This window comes from Manis javanica, chromosome 4 (genome assembly GCF_040802235.1).
Source record: "Manis javanica isolate MJ-LG chromosome 4, MJ_LKY, whole genome shotgun sequence".
Lineage (NCBI taxonomy): Eukaryota > Metazoa > Chordata > Mammalia > Pholidota > Manidae > Manis > Manis javanica.
This window is the reverse complement of record NC_133159.1, coordinates 11,239,908-11,264,356: the sequence shown is the minus strand read 5'-3', so window position 1 is coordinate 11,264,356 and position 24,449 is coordinate 11,239,908. Positions and strand designations below refer to the sequence as shown.

General features: G+C 48.2%; 1 protein-coding gene and 1 long non-coding RNA gene across 8 annotated transcripts in view; one reads left to right on the top strand and one right to left on the bottom strand.

Annotated features, from left to right (window-relative positions):
* Nucleotides 1-24,449, bottom strand: part of FHAD1 (forkhead associated phosphopeptide binding domain 1) — a 126,137-nt gene that overhangs the window by 56,438 nt on the left and 45,250 nt on the right. For 5 of the 7 annotated variants that reach the window (XM_073233233.1, XM_073233236.1, XM_073233235.1 and 2 more), the window contains exons 5-11: nucleotides 19,573-19,682; nucleotides 16,253-16,489; nucleotides 12,276-12,399; nucleotides 8,450-8,580; nucleotides 6,139-6,228; nucleotides 4,924-5,028; nucleotides 1,381-1,488 (exon numbers count right to left, since the gene is read on the bottom strand). In XM_073233233.1, the coding sequence (XP_073089334.1) occupies nucleotides 1,381-1,488; nucleotides 4,924-5,028; nucleotides 6,139-6,228; nucleotides 8,450-8,580; nucleotides 12,276-12,399; nucleotides 16,253-16,489; nucleotides 19,573-19,682 (905 nt within the window). The remainder of the gene's footprint in view (nucleotides 1-1,380; nucleotides 1,489-4,923; nucleotides 5,029-6,138; nucleotides 6,229-8,449; nucleotides 8,581-12,275; nucleotides 12,400-16,252; nucleotides 16,490-19,572; nucleotides 19,683-24,449) is intronic. The other 2 variants (XM_073233237.1, XM_073233239.1) reach the window with 2 other exon arrangements.
* On the top strand, nucleotides 4,967-16,349 carry LOC118968637 (uncharacterized). Its single transcript, XR_012130005.1, has 3 exons — nucleotides 4,967-5,102; nucleotides 12,626-12,776; nucleotides 16,224-16,349. It is a non-coding gene; the product is annotated as an uncharacterized lncRNA (long non-coding RNA).

Here is a 24,449-nt window from a genome sequence, read left to right as displayed (position 1 = left end):
CCTGCCACGGGCTCAGCTCTGGAGTCACCTGCCTGGGGAATGGCAGAACCTCAGACGGCAGCAGGGCCGTGGAGGTAGGGGGTGGGGGCGGGGGGAAGGCCCTGGTGCCAGAGACAGGGCTCATCTTCTTTCTCTCGAGTCTAGACCTGGAGGAACCTCAGTGTCTCTGCGGGTCCTCCTGGATGCCCTCAGTCCAGGGCCAGAACCAGGACCTTGGCACCTGGGCAAGTGGTATAGATCATGCCCTCAAATCAGGTGTGTGTTGGGGATGCAGGAACGAGGGGGTAGCCCAGATGCACAAAGGGAGGCCCACACTGGCAGGCTCTCTGCCCTTGCTAAGGGCTGGCACCTGCAGAAGAGAGGACGGTGGGGGTGATGGTGGTGGACATTTTTTGAAGGGGCTTTAAAATCTGCCCAATAGTCAGCATCATCATTTACTCTGTGTGCCTCTGATAAAGCCTGGTCACACTGCTGGTTGGGGCTTGGACACAAATGGAAGGGCTTTGGGGGCTGGGGGGAGGATGGAGAGCTCCCTTTAGGCTTGTGGTTCTTAACCTTTTCTTGCTGGGTCACAGACCCTTCTGAGAATCCACTGAGGGATGTGGTAGATCCTCCTTTCCAGAAAAGAAATAAAGCACAAATGGGTACATGCAAAACATTCTCGGGTCTGCTGGAGCCACGGTTGCCAGGACAGGGCCTCCTGGAGGGGAGTCCAAGGTGGGCTGCTCTTGGTGGGCCATATTCTGGAGGGTCAGTGCCCCTATTTGGTTTCCGGTTTGCTTGCCCTTAGCCTTTGGTCAAGTCTCGTTTGCATTTCCGTCCCTGGTATCTGTGCCGTGTGCGAGGCAGGGCCGCTGGGCTGTCTTGGGCCAGAGCATTAGAGAAACACCATCTCCAGACCAGCCCTGCCCAGGGATGGCTCCATTCAGCACGAGTTTTGATGGTCTGGGGTGTTACTTAAGAAAAGCGGCATTTCCTTATGGGCACTGACGTTGACATCCGCTGGGGGCCCAGGGGCTGGAAGATCGTGGTACACGTCAGGAAAAGAGGTGTGAGTGAGAAGGTGCTGCAAACACCAGTGGGATCAAGAGGCTCAAATTCTTTCCAAGAGGAACCGAGGGGTGGTGACTGGGGGTAATGAGTAGGGACTGGCTGTGTGCTCAGGGTCTCAGGAATAGCAGCTGCTGGAGTGGACAGCTGCCTGGCAGGAAGGGCCTCCTCATGATTCCCTCGGGGGGCGGGGGGCCACACAGAGCTTCTGGCCCTGAGAAAGATGGGCGAAGAGACCATGGCTCCCTCTCACTCACCCCACTAGCCGCGTGGGTGCAGAAAACCCAGGGGGACCCTGAGCCGAGGAGGAGGGCTCTGGAGCACGCCTACCTGACCTACGGCCCTTTCCAAATTGACTTTAATGAGGGTCTCTCTGTTCCCCATTTCTTGCAGCTGAAGCAATTTCCTTCTGGAATCCTCCTGAAGCTTCTCTTCAACCTGAAATGATGAGAGCATGCGCTTGCTGCTAATGTGATCGTGATGCACTCTGGGGAAAATTCCTCTAGGAGGTCTCATGGCCACGGGGGCATCCCATGGGGGGAGGGGCAGCTGCAGCCCATGTGGCAGGGGTCACAGGTGCCGGGTGAGGGCACACTCACAAGGAGCTGTCCCTTCACGGAAAAGCTCTGCACCCTGCGCTCAATCAAGTCCTACGACAGCTCCGATTCCGGCGGGGTCTCTAACGAGCAGTACGACCCTGGAAAGTTATTTCACTGCTTCGTGACCAGGGCCCTCATTCTTTCAAATCAGGATGATGGTGCTAGTCCCCCCTCATAGCGTTACTGTGGGGCCTCAGAGTGTCGAGAAAAGGTCCAGTGGGCAGGACGTGCCTACCACGTTCTAAGGCCATTAGAAACTGGCCCATGATGGGTACTTGGTAGAGGTTATTACTGGTTGATTATATAACTATTTGTCATTACTCCTTCAGCACACTCGCCAGTGGAAACCACACCGGACATTTGCTAAACAATGTCTGCTAAGAACCACAGCCTGCAAAAGCAGGCGCTTAAAGCAGGAAACTTGCCTATTCCCGCTGGTCTGGGGCAGTAGCAGGCGAGCTGGGGAGTGCTCGATGCCACCCTCTGCTGGTCATTATAGGCCCCGCAGCTGTTCGATTCATTTCTGTTCAAATTCATTTTGAACAGGTGCTTTTGGAAGCACCTGCTGAGCCCAGGGCTCTGTCGTTATCAGGAAATAAGGCAAATTCTCCTAAATAGATGAAAGGATTTTGTGCTGAAACAACTTCACAAGTTGTTTGTAGGGGGCTGAAGGTGGGGGTTTCACACAGATGTAATAAAAGACCCAGAAAAGCCCTTTAGGGCTTTTTCCCTGAGGAGTGTGGTACAGCGGAAGAGCCGCTAACTAGCTATGTTACCTTGGGTTTTGCTTCATCCCTGTGCCATCCTCCCAGGTGTAAACATGCTCTGACCTCTGTTTCAGCAGACTTTTTCATACACCGAAAAAGCAAAGTCCAGCCCCGACTCTGCCCTGACCTATGCTCCCCATCTCAACGAGTGGCCCCCTTACCAACCCTAAGCCCCGGGGTCACCTTCAGCTACCGTCTTGCCTCATCTCTCACGCCTGGGGGTCTCCAAGCCTGTCCCTCCGATCCCTCTCACACCCACTCCACTTCTCCGTCCCCACCCTGTGTGAGGCCCAGGCCAGGCACTGGCAACCTTCAGCCTGTGATAACTGCACCCTTACCTCTCGCTTATTTCCTTCTAGCACATTCGCCATGAGAAGCTGTGGAGCAGCTCTGTGTGGCAACTTTCTGCAGTGATGGAAATGCCCCATGTCTGTCTGATATGGTAAGCACCAGCCACATCTGGCTATTGAGCACCTGAAATATGGCTGGTGTGACTGAGGGAGTGAATTTTAAATTTTATTGAATTTTGATTAATTCCAATGTAAACAGTTGCACGTGGCTCGTGGTTATGCCACAGTGATTGGAGTCAGACACACCTGGCTGCCACTTACTGATGGGGTGGCTTTGGGCTCCTTATTTGACAAGTAACTAGTAGCCTTGACTTCCATCCCTGTAAGATGGAGAGGACAATTTCTAGATCATGGAGCTATTGTGAAGATGAGAAATTTTGGCAATTATTTTTGGCAGACTGCCTGGTACACGAGGAATTTTAGCTATCATGCCTACCATTATTATTAATCACAAATGTAATTATATATGTCCCCTGTTCAAAAGCCTTCAGCGGCTTCCACTGCCCCATGGTATATAGCCTGAGCACCAGAACTAAGGCAAAACACCAAGCCACAGCTTCAAGAGGCCCATGTGAACACCGAACAGGGTAGATAAAAATTAATCCACACCTAGGTAAATCATAAAACTGCTGAAAACCAGGGGAAAAGAAAATATTAACGGCAGCTAGAGAAAATACATCATGCAAAGGTGCAATAATTAGGCTTATAAATGACTTCTGAATAAAAACAACAGGATCCAAAAGACAATAGAATGACGTTGCTGACTATAGGCGCTGAGCAATATAATTGCCTGTGTAGAATTCAACAGTCAGCCAAAATGTGTTTTAAGAATGGAGGTTAAATACACATTTTTAAGCACACACACACATATCTGGAAGAGTATGTCATCAGCAGAGCCATGCTGAACGAAAACACTAAAGGGTGTGTTTCAGGCAGAAGAAAAATGATCCCAGATGGAGGATCGGAGATGCAGAAAAAGTCAAGCAAATGAAAGGGCCATGTGTGGATATGAATATACAAGCAGACTAATGGTGTCTTTGGGGTTTTACCACAACCATGGCATATCAATCTGCACGTGATAATGTGTTCTAAAGTCATTGCACTGTCAAGGGCAAGGGCATAATTACCAACTGGTATTGGATCTTGGTAAGGCAAGAATGCACAGTACAGTCTTTAGGAAGGTCACTAAAAGAATAATAAGAGTGAAAAACTCAGTGAATACTGGATTTTAGTAAGTCAGGGGTGAATATTACTGTCTTACTAGTACTAAAAGAATAGTAAAAGGAAAAACCATCAGCTTAAAAGAAGACAAGAAAAGAGAGAAGGGAATTATAGCACAGATGGCACAACTGGTCCTGAGCAAGAAGCTAAATTTAACCCACAATAGAGCAGCAATTACATTACATTTAAGTGGACTAAGAGACAAAGACTGTCAAACTGGATTTTATAAAGGTGATGGGCTATTGAGAAGAGACATGTTCTAAATTTAGAGACTGACAGAAAAGGTATGAAAAAGATATTATGAAAACTCTAACCAAAAGAAAGCCAGTGTAGCTGGTGGACTCATATTAATGACAAAGTAGACTTTCAGTGAAAACTACTAGAGATGGAGGGGGACGTTTTGTGATGATCAAATGTTTTGTGCAACAGGAAGCATTAAAATTCTAAATTTATATGCACCTAGTAACACAGCTTCAAAATATACAAAGTGAAAATTGGCAATATTAAAAGAAGAAATCCACAAATCCACAATCATGAGGAGCTTGTAAAAAACACACGGCTCGCAATGACTGCAAAAAAAATACGGACAAGAAACCCCAGCAAGAACATTTAAGTTTGAAAACCTCACCAGCAAATTTGATTTAATGGATCAGTTCTCTTCTGGATAAACTTTGCAATTAAAATCTAAAGTCCATCTAGGGTGCTAGTTACACACACAAGGGTGTTGGAGGCAGGCAGACCTGGGTTCAAATTTTGCCGCGACTACTGTATCTGAGATAAAGTACCTCCGTAAGCCTCAGTTTTCTCGACTGTAAACTGGGGTTAATACCAGTATCGACCACATGGGGTCGTTGTGGGGGCAGGGAGTTAGCAGAGACAGCAGAGCCAAATGCCTGGCGTACGGCGGTCCCCGGGCCAACTTTGTTCTTGTCGCACCTTGCTCTTTTCTCGCAGCGTCTTAGAGATCATGGTCTGGTCAGAGCAACTCTTCTTCAGCTCCTCCCTGAGCTGCTTCATTTCTTTCTCCATGTCTTGGATTTGCTGAAAGAGTTGCAACAACAGGAAGTCAACTTCCCTGGTGGGAAGTAGGAGCTGCCCTTTGTCTGGGCTGCAAGGTCTGAATCTTTGTAACTTATTTCATTGGTTCATTGGCGGAAACCTAGGCTGGTATTAGCTTAATTGCCTCCCTTGGGGGAAAATTCTATGTCTGTAGGACAAAGTAGACTTCTTTCAATTGATACATTGAAAATGCTGGGTAAAGGAAAATGATTAGTTTCTTTTGAAAATCAGCGTGGATCCTGGGTTAAACAGTACAAGATATTCATCAGTTCATTAGAATATCTTCTCCTGGGATTTATTTTTTGAAACCTGTCTAAATAAGGGCTGTTTGGATGACACAATGGGCATAGTTTGGAAGAACAGAACAATGCAATTTTTCTTCTTTCCCATGTGAGGCTGAGAATAGCAATGTTCCTGACAAGGAGAAGGACATGTCTCCTCCTTGTGTCTAAGGTGCTGTATTTCCCAACAAATGGAAAATGTATGCTTGGGATGTGCGAGAGGATGGCGTGGCATAGGGAATGAATGTGTGCATTTGAGTGGTCATTATTTTCATTATATTAATTTTTATAGTCATTTTCTTTATAAGGCAAATGATACGTTTTGTTTGGCTTTTAATGAATTGGTGTAAAATTAATGTACTTAACTAAAAATACTTAAGGAAGAATGCCATGTCAGTAATACTGTCTATGCCAATGATAAATCTTGTGACAGTGGAAGATAAAAGCTTGGGCATTACAGGTCCAGGGGCAGGGGACCATAGTGCACATCTAGCAGCATGTGGTGGCCATCTGGTCACCTCCACCCCTGTCCCCGTTCCCACCTAAGCCCAGCTCCAGGGAAGCCCCGGGAGAGGTAGAGCCAACTGCCGGGAGAATCCTGGGAGTGTGTTCACCTGTTTCCTCCTTGAGGCTGGAGGCGGCCAATCAGAGATCTACAAGACTATGTTAACAAACAAATAAGCGATCATAAAACCCAGAGCTTGTGCTGTCTAAAGGGCCAAGGATGCCCCTCCCCCTCGAAAAACCCAAACCGTAAGGGTCAAAGTCTAGCTGCTCTCTGGACATGTAGGAATGAAGAGTTTCAACTCACGGTTTTGTAGAGTTTTAACTCTTTCTCTTGGGATTCCCGGTGCTCCTTCTGAGCGTCCTCCTTTTTTAACTCTTCTTTTAACACTGAGCACTGTATAGAAAAAGGACAAGTCCATGTGGGGTTGTCTGGGTTGGACTCCATGTCTGTCCCTACAAGCATTTCCTGCTATTTAATCCAAGCACACCCCCAAATCCCGAGAGACCATTTGTGTCTAACGGATGTGGGGGATCCTGCAGCAGCTCCTAGTTCATCCCTTTCTTGAGTTCTGAGGAGTAAAGAGTCTGTATTCTTCTTCAACAGCCAGCAGTCTACACCACAGGAAAAATCCAGCTTTGTAGAGTCTGGGTACTTAGGGGGCAGGAATTGGGATTTCTTTTCTCTGTGATCAGCTGAGGACGGCTTTCAGGAATACACGGGGGGGGGCTCTCTAGTGAACGTGAGTGGCTCTGAGGGCTTTCTGCGAGCTGCATCTCAAGAGCACACCTGCCTGGCTGGGGGAAGTGTAAACACAGCAGCCTTTCCAGAGGGCACTTTGGCAACAGGCATGAAGAGCACAAAGATTTGCCTTCCTATGACCCAGAAATTCCCATTGTATTGCATCCTAAGGACAATGACCAGAGGAATCAGCAAATCTGTAGGTTCAAGGATCTTCACGTATTGTTAGTAACAGTGAAAAAAAAAGAAAAAAGAAACAACCAAGGGCCCCCAAAAGATGCTTTATTACATTGTACACCTCCAGTGAAATATTATGGGGCCCTTAAGACCAATGATAAGAGCTTTTATTTATTAACATGGGAAAACAATATTGAAAATTTTAAAAATGTGCATAGTATAAATTCACTGTAGATACATATGAAATTTATGTATTTACTTCTAGGTAATGTATAGAACCATGACTGAAAGAGTATACATTAAAATAAAACATTATTTCTTGGGATAGCATTTCCTTTCTTCTCTTTTTAGTTTTGCTTTTCAGTATCTTCTACTTATTTTTCTAAAATGAACACCCATGACATACGTAACTAAAACAAAAGGTAGGCATCCCCAAAGTCCTCAAGAGCAACACCCTTGGTGGTGGGGAGCCTGTGGGCCGGCGTGCAGCAGAGAAGGCAGCTCACGCCAGAGCCAGGGAGGAAAGGGGGCCGGGAGACGAGAACATGAATCCACTGCAGGAGGCAGAGCGGCCACGCAGTGCTGTTTTTCCCTGTGCTGTTTACGTCAGCTCTACAACCCATGACGCCCATGACACACACACACGCACACACACGCACACATGCACACGCAGCATACTCACATAAAACAGTGAGCACAATTAAAATCAGTCTCCCACTTCTCAGAAAATGATTCTGTGATCCCCATCTCACAGAGGCGGAAATGGAGGCCAAGTAAGTTACAAAGAAAGAAAGCTCTTGCACTGGATCCTGGCCTGTCTGATCCCAAAGCTCATGTCCTGCCTTTTTGCAGTTCCAAACTGGGTATCGTTCCAAGTACCAGATACTTCTTCTGCCTTTTCTTGGAGCATCAAGATCTATTCCCACCCTGGCGTGCATGCAGACATAGCTGACTGATCGGGCAGCTGCTGGGAAACTGAGCTGCCACCTGAGATGAGAGCTCCTAGGTTTTACCTTGATTCACTGAAACAGACAAATCATGCAGACCCTGAAAAATCTTATCCTATGGGATCAGGATTGAAAGCAAAATTGCATATAGTCAGTTATGTTTAAAAAGCTTTTGACTTGCCTACCAGCTTTATTTTACAGAGAGGAATTCTTCTACATGCTGAAGTCTAAGGGGAGAAATGAAGTCAGGATGCCTGCATCCGGACCTTCACACTTCTGCTTTGAAGGAACTGTGGCAACCAGTGGTGACGGGGACGGTGGTACAGCCTGGTGTGGCCATCCTTGCCCACAGAGAGATCTTATGCTGCGTCCACATTAAGCCTTGCAATGGCAATACATGCTAACATATGTGCTTGCTGGGGGCATTGACAAACTAATTTATAATTGGTGTTAGAAAATGTTTGCTGGATTTGAGTATATGTATCGCTTATTCTGAGCCATATACGTGCTGTTCTTTGAAAAGCTGCAAGGCACTTGGCCCTCTGTAGTCTCTCTGGGTAGGCATTTCATGCTTTGGCCCACCCAGCCACTGTCCTCCCCATGTCCCTGGGCACTGGCCTCATCTCACCATGGCGAGAGAGAAGGAAGTGACATATAAAGCTGCAGTCTAAGATAGAGAGACGAATGTGGCATGCGACTCGGCTTTGCTTTGTGCAGACAGCTACGTACGATGATGACGACCCAGCACTCACTCTGGAGCTCAGGGCTTCAAGCTGGTGATCCTTTTCTCTGTGTTCACTTTTGAGCTGATTCACCTCCTGTATTAGTTGTTGAACTCGCTCATCTCTGGTTGACACCTCTTTTTGCAACGATGACACGATCCCTGTAAAATAAAAAGGCCGACAGAGGTCAAGAGGCAGTAAGGATTACCGTCTTTGCCTCTACCGTCTACTTGTGGACCAGCCTCTTCCAAGCCAGGCCACTCCTGGAACCCATGAACTTGTCTCCAGGGACCTCAGAGCTGGAATGGGGATGAGACCAAAATGCACTGAACAGCGTTGGCTTAAGGCCTCAGTGAGAATAAGAAGTCGGTGAGCGTGGCCAGGAGAAGAAAAGCCTGCCTTGTGGACACAGGCCGGGCAGAGCTGGGGGCAGAGGCCACGGCGTGAAGGCCCAGCACCAAGAAGGATCAGTTCTCCTCCTGAGGCCGTAAGATGGGCTCGTGGAAGAAAGGGACTGCTGGGGAGGAGAGGCGGGGTGGCCGGACCTACACTCATCTGAGTGTGGAGCCATCTCTACCATGTATTAGCTTGGTGGTCTTGGACAAGTCATTGTACCTCCCACTGTATCTCCCCCATAGAGCTGCTGGGAGGGTTGAGGGAGATGATATATGTAAAGGTCAGAAGGGAGGGGCTAACCCACTGTGCCTGTTCCTCGGTGCCTGGGATTCTTTGAGGTAGCCAGCTTCCAAAATGGCCCCAGTAATCCCTCCCTCCAAGGATTCATGCCCTCGCGTAGCCCCCTCCCACCCTGACTAGGGCCAGTGTGTATATAACCCGTATGATATTGTGGAAATGATGGGATGTGACTTCCTAGGCTGGTCACACAAGATGTTGCGGCTTCCTCTTGGCTTCCTGTCAGATAACTCTCTTGGGCAGAAGCCACTGCTATGCTGTGAGGACACCCAGGTAGCCCTGGGAGAGGCCCACGTAGTGAGGAACTGAGGCCTCCAGCCAACAGCCACGTGAGTGAGCCGTTCTGGAAGGGGATCCCTCAGCTGCCATCGAGGCTTTAGGTGACATGATAGTTGCTTCAGTTGACATCTTGACTACAGCTCATGAGAGACCCTGAGCCAGAACCAAAACCCTCAAATCCCTGAGCTACAGAAAACAGAAATTGGGCGAGATAATACCTACTGGTTGTTGTTTTATCTATTACACTTCGGAATAACCTGTTACGTAGGATAACTGATGTATCACTGTATTATCGTAGTGAGGGCAAGCGGGATGAAGCGTGCAAGCATGCCGTGGTAGTGGATTATCTCATCCGGCTCTTGGAAGAACATTATGCCCAGTTCTATTGGCAGGTATCCATTGAGAAGGTACATGAAATAAAGAGCAATATGGTCCAGAGTTTCATTTAAAAAATGAGCTTTGTCCCAGGACACAGTTAAGCTTCTTGGAAACGAGCTCATCCCTTTGGGGCTTGCCTTCAAGCTCTGTGGGGCGGGACCAGATTAACTTTAAGTCTAGAGTTAATTTGGCCTCATGACTGAGACAACACCTTCCTGAGTCTGCAGACAGTGTGTGCTGCGAGGTTTCCCCGTCCTGGAAGTTGGGAAAGTGGAACTATCCTTGGCTCCGTGTGAGCTTCGAGATTGTTGCTGCTCCTGGTGGGTGGTTCCTTCCCTGCTCACATACATGTGCTGCTCAGTCCTCAGCTGCAGACCTGTGGGGGACCCTCTGCAGATTCCTGGGGCTCTCTTAGCGCAGCCCCTCCTCCCTGCTACTCTGCCCAGCAACTCTGTCTGTGTCGGCCTCTCCAACTCCATTGCCTCCACCTGGGGGCCCACCGGGCTCTGCCTGGGTTCCCCTCCCTCTAGGCAGTAAGCTGGGGCAATCTTAGGGCTCCCCTGGCTTGTTTCCTCTCTCCCACATCACTGTCATGCACTGCTTAGAGCCCAATATAGGAAAATCACAGCGACAGATGTCATTTTCTTTTTTCTTTTTTCAGTTGTTTTAGGCGGGAGAGTGAGTTCAGTCCTTGTTCCTCTATCTGCTCTTTATACGCTTCCTGCCTCTCTCACCATGCGAGCAGGTGTTGTGATGGCTGCTGTTAACCTGGTCCCTAAGTGCTACAATGAGCCAAGCTCCGGCTGACCCGTGATGGGCACTGGTGGAAGCAGGAAATGAGCCTGTGAGCCGTCAGCCACTGAGACACGGGGGGCTGTTTGTACTGCAGTGTAACCCAGCCCAGAGCTTCTCAAACTTGAATGTACACACGAAACACCTGGGCTCTTGATAAAGTACAGATTCTGATTCAGGAAGTCCAGATTGGAGCCTGAAGCTGTGTTTCTCACAAAGACCTAGAGAATGGTGGTGCTGCTGGTCTGGGGACCGCACTTTGAGTGGGTCCACCCATCGCAAGTGTTACCCCAAGCCAGGTCTGTCCGTTTCCCTCACTGAAGAAGGTGGTACTGAGGCAGGCTTGAGCCATGGATGCGATCTGGTAGGCAGATACAGGGAGGACGGCAAGGGCCCGCTATCTTTTACTCCTCATGCCTAGAGCAGCTCCTGGCCCATAGGCGGTGCTCGGCAACGACCCGAGGACATTCCAAGTTAGAGAAAGGCATAAACAGAGGCCTGGTGGGTGGTGGAGGATAGGAGTAGGGGGCGCAGATTACAGAGGGAGGCAGAAGAAAAGCCAGTGGTCAGGCTGGCCCGGGTCACAGCATGTGGATTCATATAAAGATGGTGATCTACATTCAGCAGGGCAGCGTGCTCAGCTTTTACAGCTATGGGCACGTTTCCTGCTATGTACTGGGTACTTTAAGAGCAAGATGTCCAGCCCAGACTCATTACCTGCTCCCTCCCCTCTTTCTCTGTCAATGGTCCCAGCCTCTTCAGGTCTCTAGCCATGCCACTTTCTGCCTTGAAAACCCCAATGGCTTCCCATCACCCTTAGAATAAACCCAGACTCCTTCCCCTCTGGTCCTGCCTAGCCCCTCACTATCTTGATCTCCAGCTGCATTTCCAGTTCCTCCAACACGGCCAGCTTGCCAGCCCCAGGGCCTTTGCACTTGCACCTGGAACACTGCTCCCTCTGGCCTCCTGGCTGCTCTTCCTTTGGCCCTCCTCAGAGGCCTGTCTGCTCACCCACTAAGCTATCTCCCTCTGTGTTATCCTCTGAGGCACTTTGCCACTACCTTGACCAGTTTCCTCTGAAATGGGCTTAACTCTTCACCTTTATTGTCCTAAACATGAGCTCCATGAGTGCAGGGGTCTGAGTGTTTGGCTCAGAGCTGTCTCCCCAGCTCCTAGGACAGGGCCCAACACCTAGTAGGTGCTCAATAAACATGCCGAATGAAGGAATCCAGGTAAGGAAACAGCTGTGCCCTGGGCCAGATGCATTGGGTGCTCTCCCTGCACTCACGTTCCTTAATGTGGAACCACCTCTGTTGGGCAATTAGAAAATTTCATTTGAGTCCAAGTGCACATGAGAGACAATGGTAGATAATCGGTGCCTTAAAGCAGCGATCCCATTTTGTCCACATTCTAGTTTGCATTCAGGGCAAGCTGGCTTATGGGACTGCCCAAGCCACACAGTGTATGTCCCCCCTGGTAAGGTCCAGCTAAGAGGTAACATCCACCCGAATATTTATCAGGCCCTGCCATAGGAACTAGATGGTAATAAACTTCTCTTGAGGGTGAACTCTAATTCACTGCCACTCTGAGAATATCTCTGAGGCTGCAGCCTGGTTCTGTGGGCAAAGGTGCCAGGGTTGATTGGTGATGTCTGCTGTGGCTTGGAAGGAGGGGAAAGGGGTGGCTCTTGGGCCTAAATCCAGAAAGAGCTCACCTGCTGTGATGGCGTGGTCCCTCCGTAAGTTCTCACCCTCGTTCTTCAGGGATGTGATTTCTGAGTTCCTCTCGGACAGGGTCTGGCACAGCACCTGGCTGTAGCCCTTCTGTAGGGCACTGATCTGTGGGAGGGGGCAACACACAGTCAGAGGAGGATCAGCCCTGGTCTGCAAGACACATCGGTCCTTCTCTGAAGTTGGACAAGAGATTTGGGTTGATCTTTGTTGGGGTGTTGGGGAAACCAAGCCTTTTAGTTTTAACTAGAAAAAGGATGAGAGAGGGGCCGTTCCTTCTGTGACCACCATTTCACATGTAGTCAAAACATAAACCTTATCTTTGTGCCTACAGAGGGCCTCAGATACACCTGCCACGCGGGATACCTGCTGGCGTAACTGCCTTCCTACAACCTTTGGACTCTCAGCCATAAACAGACCAGCCCTTGGTTCCAGACCACCCAGCACTGCCTGGATGCAGAGCAAAGTTCAAGAGAGGGGAGCAGGTAATAGAATTCATTTCCTCCAGTGCTAATAACATAGCTTATGTCAGAACACTGCAGAGTTTACGAAGCCCACTCGCCAATGCTACTTGTTCCATAGCTCCGCACAGCGCTGCTGAAGGCAAATGTTCCCATCAATGTTGCCATTTTGCAAGTGGGCAGATAGAGACCCGGAGAGGTGGGTCACTTGCTCAGGATCCGAAGGCTGGACAGAGACGGGGCCGCAACTCAAATCTTGTCTTCGTTGCCTAGTTCCGGTTCCTTCTACCTTCCCAGACGCCTCTAGGAACCAGCACGAAACGCTAGAGGCTCTAAAGCGCAGCACAGACTCAGGAACTGGGTCTGCCACCTACTGTCTCTGCCACCTACAGGCTGTGTGAACACAGAGAGGACACCGAATTCTGTCTCATGTCTCATTCTGCAGACAGGGTGATGGTAGTCCCAATCTGATGGGGCTGGTAAATGTATTTAATGAGTCAGTAAATGGCCGGTTGCTCAGATGATGCCTGGTGTGTAGGTATTATTTGTGACTACCCTCTCACCTGACCACTCACAGTGTTTTTTAGCTTCAGCTTCTCTCATCTGTCTGGCGGGGGGAAGATAGATTGGTAATATTTTCTATGCAATTTAAGTCTTGTCTAGGCTGATTTAAACACCAGTGTGACTGGTGTTAAGCAGAAATGCAGGCATCTGTGTTAAATGTCATGTTATGCCACAGTCATGCAGAAAAAACGATGGGGGCGGGTCATGCGCAGGGGACGCGGGTGAGTGCGCGCTGATCCTCTCCGCCAGGTGGCGCTCATAGTCTTTGTTCTTGGTTTCTGTCCTGGCAAATCTTGCCGTTACTACGTACTCTGGTCGAATTAACAGAAACATCAAGGTTTCACAAATTTTCTGGCTCAGTTCATGCGCCATTATGGCTCAGACCCTCTGACATTTGGGACAGTTACACTTATTTTTCTCCTGGGGCATCTGAGACATTGGGGAGTGGGTATATGCTAAGTGTGGGGGCGGGGACCCAATCACTTCAACCACCACCCTCCCCAAGGGTATACGTTTGCGTGTTTGTGCTTTGGAAACTTCGAGTGAAAATACTTCTTTCACCCCTGACCTTTCTCTGTGGGGGAAATGCAACTTTCCCATAAAAGGTAATTGGAATAAAAATAAAAAAGTTTCTAGCTCTTCTCAGCTTAATGCTTTTATTTGCATGATACCAGAAATGCAACACAAACTACCAGAAGGGAGGGGATAAAATATGCCCCCTTCCCAAAGACTCCAGTGTTCCTGACAGATATACAGTATTTCAGTGAAGGACCAGAGTCTTAGGATTTCTGATTGCAAGGAAACTTCAAGGAGTCTTCAAACCTCTTCATTTCTTTCATTACCAAAATAAATATCCATACTGTCTATAATTGGCACAAATCCCAAGAAGCTTGTTGTCTGTTATGCTGTGTAATAAAATGGGCACTGAATCCTAAGCAAGTTAATAGTGCTTGGAGCAGCGATTGCTTCAGGAGAATACTTTGGCTGCTAATTAGCACAGGAGTACAGGAGAGCGTGGACGTAAGCATTTTCTAATGATAGGGTAGCGGATCGAAGATCTCTGAGAACAAATCATTATGCACATTCTTTCAGGGGGACCAGGGAGAACATATAAAGTAATCAGAATGATAAATCAACCTGCCATGTGGCTCATACTTCTGGCTGAATGTGCTGCAGGCAATAGAATATTTAAGACGTTAAAAATGGTAGCAGATGAAATTCGATTTGGGTTTAAACCAACTTCAGCCTCTGGTTCAGATATGCCTTGTTATAAAATATTCTCTTTCAGGTATGAGTGAAGATCAAGGGGTCGGGGGAGAAGACGCTATGATGAATCAGTGTAATTATTTATAGGTAACATTTTTGTAAAAACCCTGTTTTTTCCAGATATCACTAGTCATTTTAAACAATACTCAAATTGTGACCTGCTGACACTCAAAAATATGTGGGAATTACACAATGCTACATGTCAAAAAGATTTCAATTGAAAAGAAGTTATGTGGGAATCACTTATCTTTGTCCATATACCTGGACAAGACATGTCACTTTTGCTCAGGAAAGCTCTGAAACAGGTGAATAACTGAAAGGGATATTTCTCCATCCAATGACAAAATTGGGTTCAGATCAAGAAAAAGATGCTCATCAGTGGGTCAGCTACATGTCAAGGCAACTGTTTGTGGTAACAGTTCCTTTAAGACCTGATCCTTTCATTGATTTTTCAAAAACAGGTCCCAAGGGGAGTCATTCATTCATTTAAATACTAGAGCACGTATTTGTTTACTTGTTTATTCCATTTCCCTCATTGGAACAGAACTGGGGGAAGGCAAGGACCATGTTGGCCTTGTTATCTGCGGAATTCCCAGAGCCTGGAAGAGGGCATGGCTCACGGCAGGCACCCAACAAATATTTATTTGAATGAATGGACAGATGAAGAAATGAACAAATGAACAGACATGGTCCTATCAGAGTTCTGGAAGGTAACTGGGCCCAGTCTCTGCCATCACGGAGCATACAGTCTCCAGGTAGAATCTCCTAGGTTCACCACACACAATCTGTGCCCTTTATAGGGCATCACTTATAGGATTGAGACTGTGCACCTGGAATAGGTTATAGAGGGGAAAGGCACTAAACAGGGAACCAGAGAACATAGGTCTTAAGCATAACTAAAGTTTTAAGCAGCATATTCTACACTGGGCCAATTTGTTTTTCTATAAACTTTGTTGAGATATAATTTATGTACAAGATCAGTGGCCAGTTTAAGGTCATTCTTTAAAAAAGATGTTTTTGGATCTGCTTTCAAGAGAAAGGAACATAATTGGTAGATCTAGAAATTCTGCATGGAGAATTTTTGCTTGGTGAAATTCCCCATAAGTGAGCCAGCAGCTGCCTTCAGGGTTTGGTGAAGGCCTCAGTGTCTGGAACCCAGGCGGTTCCTTCCCCCATCTCTAGACACCTGTGCAGAGCTCTTTCTGGCTGGGGCTGGGTGGGTGTGAGAGGCGGTCACTGAAGCCACAGAGTTGGGTGGAAATAAATACAAAGGGAGGGTGAGAGCATGGGGTCTGCAAGCAGGCAGACCTGATTTCAAATTGCACAGCCATCTCTCACCTGCTGTGCAAGCTGTCACAAGTTGCTGGGTGTCTCTGAGCCTGCCTCAGTCTCCTCATCGGCACAGTGGCATTTTTCAGAGGAGTGTGGGGTTTAATGAGCTAACGTGTCTAAAGCACTTGCACCAGGGCTTGTATACGGAAGTTCTCACTAGGCTGGGAACCTGCCAAATCTCTTATCCTTGGGATCTGTGCTCCTGCCCACCGTGTGACGTTGACTACCCCCTTTCTAACTACCTGCGTGCTCCCCTCCGGGCTTCGCTGGCTTTAGCTGAGAGCTGTCACCCTGTGTTGTGATCCTCAGGCCTCGGCTGATTCGTCTGCATCTCCTACCTGGATTTTCAAGCTCTGGATCTCTTCCTGTTTGTCTTCGATGTCTTCATCCGGGACGTGACACTTCTGCGACATCACCCTCTCGTGCTGCCTGGTGGCGGTGGTGTCTGATAGCCTCTGACTCAGGCTGGCCACTTCGTTCTGCAGGCTGGCTATCACGGCGTCTTTGTATTGAGATTCCAGCTCAAAATCCGAGAGTCGGCTGACCTCTTTTCCCAGCAGTAAAATGATTTCATCCTGGGGGAGGCCCGACAGGACGTTACTAGGTGTGAGTCTTGGTGCAAGGCTGAGACCATTAAAAAAAATGTAGGAAAAACGCAGTGCAATTCTTTTGGGAAGGCGAGGGCAGCAGGGAGGGAAAAGGCACACTTTCAATGCTCTGTCACTTGGAAAACCTTGTAAAGGCAAGAGTTTGCTCGTTTGGTTAGAAGGACATACACACTTGTATACAGACTGTCGTAGTGACGTTCATTCCTCACATGTAGTGAAGCCTTCCTTTCTCCTAAAATTATGCTTACTTATTGGGAACAACCAGCCCACTTGGGAACCTTTGTTGCTAGAAAGTTTCCTTATAATATCCAGCTTAGCACACGGGGACCTAGGAAAGATAGTTAGGAAAACAACATTCTGTTCAGCCACAGTCTGCTTATAATGAGGTTTTTTTTTTTTAACTTAAAAAATGTAACACATTCTGAAAGATTTCTTTTCCCTTTTCTTTCCTCGGGTACTTCCTGCCTCTTTTGGTTATTCACGGACAAGTTTATTCCAGGTAACTGAATCTGGAAAGTAAATGAGATAGGAATGGTGATTAATTTGTGTGAGCGCATGCAAACTTCGGGGTGGAAAAAAACTGGCAGCCTTTATCCGCAGGTATAATTAACCCAGTCCTCCATCTCCCCAAAAGTAAAAGCTCTGCAGCCAAATCATTTGTTAGGCTTCCCCAAAGTGGGGGAAAAAATCCCCCAACTTCTTATCAGAAGTCCTCAATAAAATGTCAGATAGACTGAAAAAAAAAACTTCCCTAATGTATTTTCAAATGCAGCTTCGGGAATTCTGCTTTTAAAGGCATCCCTGCTCTTCTAACAACTGTCCCTTGGTTGGAAGGAGGTAAATGGGCATCTCTGGGTCGGCTCGTTGCCTAGGGAGCCACTCAGTCAGCCTCATGAACTTCCACCCTGACCTGGGGAAGAATGGGGTCCCAGTCATGGGGAAGCCTGTCTGACGTTGCCAATTGCTGCCAAGGGTCTTTCTTTGGGTCTTTGCAAATGCTTGTGGCAAGAGTTCAAGGAGCAGCATCAAAGAGATTCTACACTCCTGGGCAGCCTCCCCTGTTTCACCCAATATGGTCAGCCATATGCTTATTACTAAGTCATGCTCCAAACATTTATTGAGCAGCTACTATGTGCCAGGCTCTCTGTGCTGGGCACTGGAGCATGAAGAAGCCTGCAGAAGCCTAAAGCTGTGGCTTCTGCCTTCCTGGTGAGGACCTCATGCTCTTCCTTGAGGAAGTGCTCCCCCTTTCATGTGGTCTTTGTAGAACTGTCAATCATGTGCCCTGTTCCTTCCAGTCCTGTCTCCCCAAATGCATGGGGCCCAAGCTGGTCAATTAGAGTTTTCCCAGATTTCACATCCATTACAGAGAGAGGTGAGCTTATTTCCTTTTGGATCATAAACTTTAAACCTATAGGCTTGTTTGCTTGAGTTTGTCTTTTCTAATACACGAAGCCAGCCTGCTGTAGAAGGCCAACTCCAAGGGCACAGCAGGGAGAGATGGGCAGTGGGGAGTATTCTGACAACATCATTTAAGCTCCTGGATCTAGCCATGCCTGAAGCTAGTGGGCTTAAATTTCCCAGTAAAATAGGCCAATAAATGCTTTATGCTTAAGCTAATTTGTTTATTGTCACTTGTATTTGAAGGAACCCAGACAATTCAGAGCCCAAACGGCTTGTAAACAGAGAATACTATAAATGTGGTTGCATTGTATTTTCAGTTAAACTGGGGTGGATTGAAAAAGGCTACAAATACTTTGCGGCTTTCTGTCATCAGGAGTCTATTTCCCCACTCCCTAAATCTGGACTGGCCTTGTGACAGATTCTGACAACAGAATGTGGCAGAAGTGATGCTGAGCAGTGTCCAGGCAGGTCCTTAAGAGGTTGTTCAGCTTCTCTTCTGGCTCTCTGGGGACCCCGAGGCCACCATGCTGTGAAGCAGCCCTGGATGAAGACCCGTGTGCAGACAGGCCCACCAGTCCTGGCTGAAGTCCCAGACGTGGGAGTGAAGCCACGTGAGACCACTGGCTTGGCCAAGCCACCAGGTGACCACAGTTGCCTGAGTGAGGCCAGGGGACACCAGCAGACCTTCCAGGTCAACCCACAGATTCTGGGAAATAATAAATTGCTGTTTTAAGTCACTAGGTTTTTGGGGTGGCTTATTACAAAGCAAAAGATAACCAATAACAACTTGCATGCCTGGCTTCTCACCTTTCTGCAACATGTCTCAAAGTCTGGTCCCAGAACAGGGGCATCGGAACCACCTGCCACCTGAAGCTGCAGACTCCCCTGCATCTAACAAGAACTCAGGGTGGCTCTGCTCCTCACAGACTCTGAGGATTGCTGCAGGTGCAGGCTCTGGTCCTTAAGGAAAGCAGGATATTGTGGGACTGCTTCTTTTAGGATAATTTTCACATGTCTAAGTTGGGGAGAAACCATTATGGGCCCTGCCCAGGGTTGCTTGAATTTGCCCGTTCTGGCTCCCGTTTCTGCTTTAGTCTTAACTTCTCTGGTTCTTTAGCAAGTCCCTCTCCTGTTTGGTCTTCTCTGGCTTCAGCGCTCACGTCTTCCTGCTAGGAAACGTGTTTCCCCACCACACCTTCATCTCTCATGATTTGACTGATGGTTACTGTGTGGGAGTTAGAAGCACCAGCTTGAAGTTAACCAGACGCAGGTCTGAATTCCAGCTCTGCCCTTTACACTGTGCAACCTTGGGCAAGTTACTTAACCTTTCTGAGCTTTGGGTCCTTCCATCTGTAAAGTGAGGGTGGTAAAATCTCCTTTGAAGATGAAGATTAACAAGCTAATTAAATGTCAAGTGCGCAGGACACAGTCCAGCACACGGTAGGTGCTCAATACATTGTGGTTGTAGATGTTATTTGGGGTAAAATGAGCAGTGACCAAACTTTTGGTCGAAAGTCCTGGGAATAAGAGGCGGTTTTGTGGAAGTTGTAAAAAGGCTCTTCTAGGCCTCGGAGAATGAGGCAGCAGCAATCCCTCCACAGTCCCTCTTGTTCCTGTAGCTCTGTCCTTCCCTTGAGACCTCTCACCTTATCCTGCGGGGGCAGGTCCTGGTCCACGTAAATCTCCCGGGAAGGTCCTGCGCTGGGGATTCCCTCGGCCACGGACTGTGCCGACAGTTGCCCGGCACTGGTCCACACTGACACACAAGACCAACAGAGAGCACAGAGGAGAGTGTGAGTTCCCCTAAGGTCGGGAGGAACATTTGCAGATTAACCTTCACATTAATGCCCTGCTGAGATTTACATTTTATGTAGATAAAAAATGACAGAGTGATGTATCTGTTCATTGAAAAGCACTGAAAGCCTTACAGGAGCATTAGAAAGGGGGCGAGTACCTCCTTCCTCTTTTCTAGTGTTAACCGTGCTGGATTCACTTTAATGTGTCTCTTTCCAGACATTTTTTTAATGCCACATAAAAGCTGATGACCTTGAGCAGGTCATTTACTCTCAGCCTTAAGTTTCCACATATATTACTTAGGGACGCTAATGGTCTTTCTTATAAAGGGCAATTGGAAGATTAAACTAAGTGGTGGAGTACCGCAGGGGTTGGTAAACTATGGCTCTAGGGACAAATCTGGCTCTCTGGCTGTTTTTATAAATAAAGTTTTATTGAAAGACAGCTGGCCATTCATTTATATGTTGTCTACACTATTTTCCAGCTACAAAGGCAGAGTTGAGTAGTTGGGATAGAGACCATATAAGTCCACAAAGCCTGAAGTATTTACTATCAGGCTCTTTATGGAAACAGTTTCCTTCCCCTGACGTAGAGCATTTAGCACTATTATTAGCTATTTTTATTGCAATGATATCTTTAAAAAACAGAAGCAGGTTTATATCACAGAGATTTTTCTCCAGCTTGCTTTTTTACCTGCTAATATATCCAAAACATCTTCCCATGTCACTTTTTGTAGCTATACTCGTTCTTTTTAGCGGTAGCATTGTGATCCATTGTACAAGTGTGTCTAAAGGTGTTTAACTAGGACTCACTTGACAGACATTTAGGTTTTCCTGGTGTTTTTTTTTCTTATTTACCTCCAATATTATAAGGGCTGTTTATGTGCCTTTCAGGGGTTCTGGCATTATTCCATTTGGAGATCTCATGTTATAACACATCGAATATATCACAGTTTATTCACATTGACGCTGAATAAATGTGTTCTATTTTTTTGGTGTAGAAATCTTTGAAAAGATTTCTCTAATTTTGCTTTTGAAATCACTTGGTTCCAAGTGGCATATTTTAAATTTCCAAGTGACTATGATTTCTGGGCAATTATTGCACGTGCTTCCTGTGAAGTGAGAGATTGAATCAATTGTTTTCAAAGGCAATTAAACATGAACGAATGCTAACATTAACAATTAATGAAGTACAACACGGTCACATTTGTGAACATTTATTTGAACACTTATTCAATGGGATTCTGCGTTTTTTTATCTGTGCATTTTAAGCCAATGATCCCCCCCACCCCCCACATCTCAAATATGTTTATGGACCCCAGAATCCCTAGTGGAAACAGCCAGTGGCCCGTGGTGCCTGGGGGATGCATGGCCTTTCGTGTTGAATGAGTGGCCTCAGACAGTGATTCCCAGACGACGCAACAGAGCCTGAAATCCTGACCACCCTTGCTGGCTAGGATTACAGGAGAGGCCTCATTCTGCTCTTTGATGGGTTGGGTTCTTATTTATTCCTTTACAGGCAATAAAGCAAACTGATCAAACAAAACTCAAAGAGGGAAGGAACAAACCCTTCTCAGTTACACGCAAGTCACCTTCTCTGTGGTGGCACTGTACCCCAAGCTGACACCTGGTGTGACCAGACTTGGGTCAGGTCCCCTCCCTGCCTAACAGCAGCGATTGCTTCCTGTTGCTCTTCTTACGTGATCTCCAGGCATGTTCCTCCAGACTGCTTGGTGGTTCTAGCGGCTGCCTGATGACACAGTGAAGGTGACTGTCCCGGTTTCCCCAGGGCTGAGGGGCTTCCTGGGATGGGCAGCTTGTAGCACCAAAGCTGGGAAAGTTGGGAGCCACACTGATGGAGCTGGAGCTCACCCCACCCCGCCTACCACACAGCCTCCGCACTCAAGGCCCCTCCTCCGGATGCTGGGCCCTCTCCTTTGCACTCAGTGGGTGTCACTCCCTTTCTGCACTTGGTTTGAGTGTTGCTCCCTTGGGGACACCTTCCTGATCCCCCAACTAAGTCAGGTCCAACTGTTATGAGCTCAAGGGCCACTGGGGTACCTCTCCTACCCGGTGTTGTCATGGTTACCATGTAGCTGTTGTTCTGTGATCAGTTGGTAATGTCAGTCTCCCTGGCGGGAGAGTAAGTTCTGTGGGTTTGGGGACCGACCATGTCTCAGTTGGTACCCCTCAAAATGAGTTTTCTAATCCTCTGTGACAGGGGTGCGGAGTGGGGCCTGGGGAGAAAACCCTTGCCCCGGCTCACCGCTGGGAATAGGTCAAGCCCCCTGGGAGCCTCCACTCGCCTCGAGGCTGTTCCGTACATATCAACAGGGAAAGGTGCCCAGCAGGCTTGTTTGCGAGACCAGAGGGTCTGCTGGCACCGGCGGGGCCTCCTCCCTCCGTCCTGCCCGGCTGGCCTCTACTCATAACTGATGACTCACGAGGGCTGGTGGGCTGCCAGCACTTTCCTTAGGCGAGCAGCAGCGCTCACAGCTGCGCTGAGGTAGGGCTGGTACTGGCCCGTCCAGACGTTGGGAGGCCAAGGCGCGGACAGACTGGGGCAGCCATCACGGGCTCCAGTCCCAAGGTGAGGGGTGAGTGAGGGATCTAGGAACCCGGATCACCCTGACAAGCCATCAACAGCAGGGCTTTTAGTGGACTACGCCCCTCGGAGCGTCTCACTCCCGTTGACTGCCCAGGACTGAGTTAGATGATCCACTTGGTGGTTCTAGCGGCCGCCTGATGACACAGTAAAGGTGACTGTCCTGGCTTGCCCGGGGCTGAGGGGCTTCCTGGGATGGACAGCTTGCAGCGCCATAGCCGGGAAAGCCCCAGGCAGCCCGGATGACGTGGTCTCCCTAGAAGTAGTTGAGGAAAGCTCCCCACCCGCCCACCTACACACCCACTTGGCTTCCTGCTACCGTGGGGAGGCCTGCGGCTCTGCCAGGCGGGAGGACTCGGGGAGGAGGCCCTGCTGGTGCCGGCCGGCCGGTGCTCTGCCGTCAAGTCAGGAGGCCGCAGCCTCACGCCACCAGGGACCGCACCTCCCAGGAGCTCTCGTTCTGCGCCATGTGGGGAGCAGGCCCTGGGCTGGGCCCAAAGCACCAGGACAGCGGCTGTCTCTTTCTGAAACAGTTTTCCTTCTGCGTCTCCTTCCCCATATCTTCTTGAAGACAGCTGCCACTGGAGGTGGCCGAAAAGGGAGGTGCTGAATAGGATAGGGGGCAGCGGAAGGGCTGCGTGGCATTTCCCTGGATTGGTTCGGCAGCTGCCGTTCTTTCCTCCACGTGCCCAAAGTCCACAACTAGAAGACCCTCCCCTGAAGCCCACTCCCCCCTCCTCGCCACCTGGGGTCCCGAGCACCTGAGTCCTCACTGACCAGAGCAACGCTGTCTGACAGAAAAATAATGTGAGCTACATGACACAGTTTAAGATGTTCTCATAGTCACGTAGAAAAGGTAAAAAGATGAAATTAACCTTAATAATATATTTTGTTTACCCCAATATATAAAAAATATTATCATTTCAACATGTCATCAAGATAAAAAATATGGAGACATTTTGCGCTTTTTCTTTTGGGAAATAAGTCTTTGAAACCTGGGGTTTATTTGATGCCGATACTGCGTCTCCATTTGGAAGCCAGATCTTCAAGGCAAATACTGGATTTGTATTTGGATTTCACAAAAAATTATGGTTGAAAAAGTAGATTTGCATACCCAAGATGTTCCAGGCATACTTAAAGTCTTTTGGTAACTGAATCAGGTATCAATTTTTAAATTTGAATTAATTAAAATTAAACATGTAGGTCCTCAGTCACACCAGCTATATTTCAGGTGTTCAGTAGCCACAGGTTGCTGGTGGCCACGGCATCAGAAAGCACAGAATTAGAGCATTTTTCCTCTTGTTCTTCTTTACCTAATACCTCCCTTCCTGCCAACTTCTATAGCTGGATTTTTGGTTTTTTTTTTTTAAGGAATATGGGAGAAGTGAGATTTAAAAAAACACAGCACAGGCTTTGACTCTAACATCCAGCTGAATTCTGGAGGCCCCTGTGTTGCATTAATGATTGTCACAAGGCCTGTGGCTTACTTTTTAAATATTCAGCATAGTCTATGTGATGCTGCCTATGTGCGCGTTGCTCAACTTTCAACCTAGGGGCGGTCGGCTGCCCTAATCAGAAGTCCCCATGCTAGGTGGCCGGGCAGCATTAATCAGAGGGGCCGCAGTCCAGAGGCAGCCGTGACACCTGAGGCTCTCCTTATTAACAAATGGAAGGCCACACATGGTTTTTACTGGTAAAAAGGGTGGCCTGTTACTTGGTAGGCTGAATGTTAGAGTCAGCCTCCCAGGGGTCAAATGGAGGAAGGTACTGCCTGTGGGTCAGCTGAAGGATTGGGGACTCACCTTTGTGCCCTCAGGGAGGGCCCTGAGGTCTGGCCCTAACTGAGCTGGAGTCCAGGCTTGGGTTAGACCTCTGCTGTCTGGTGCCATCTCTAGGGGTAACTGCAGATGCCTCTGCAGTGTGGGAGTGACTGCCTTGAGTGAGCTTTTTCTGTAGGGTGACGGCCAAGTCCTTAAAGGACAGAGAGCCTGGACTTCATCAAAACTACAGAACGGGCGGTGTGACACTCAGGATCCCTTTGCTGCTGAGGGTGTGTTTACTGAAAGTCTTCACAGGCGTGAAATTTGCCCAGAGACTCGCTTTCCTTGTGCCCGGGCTGGGAGGT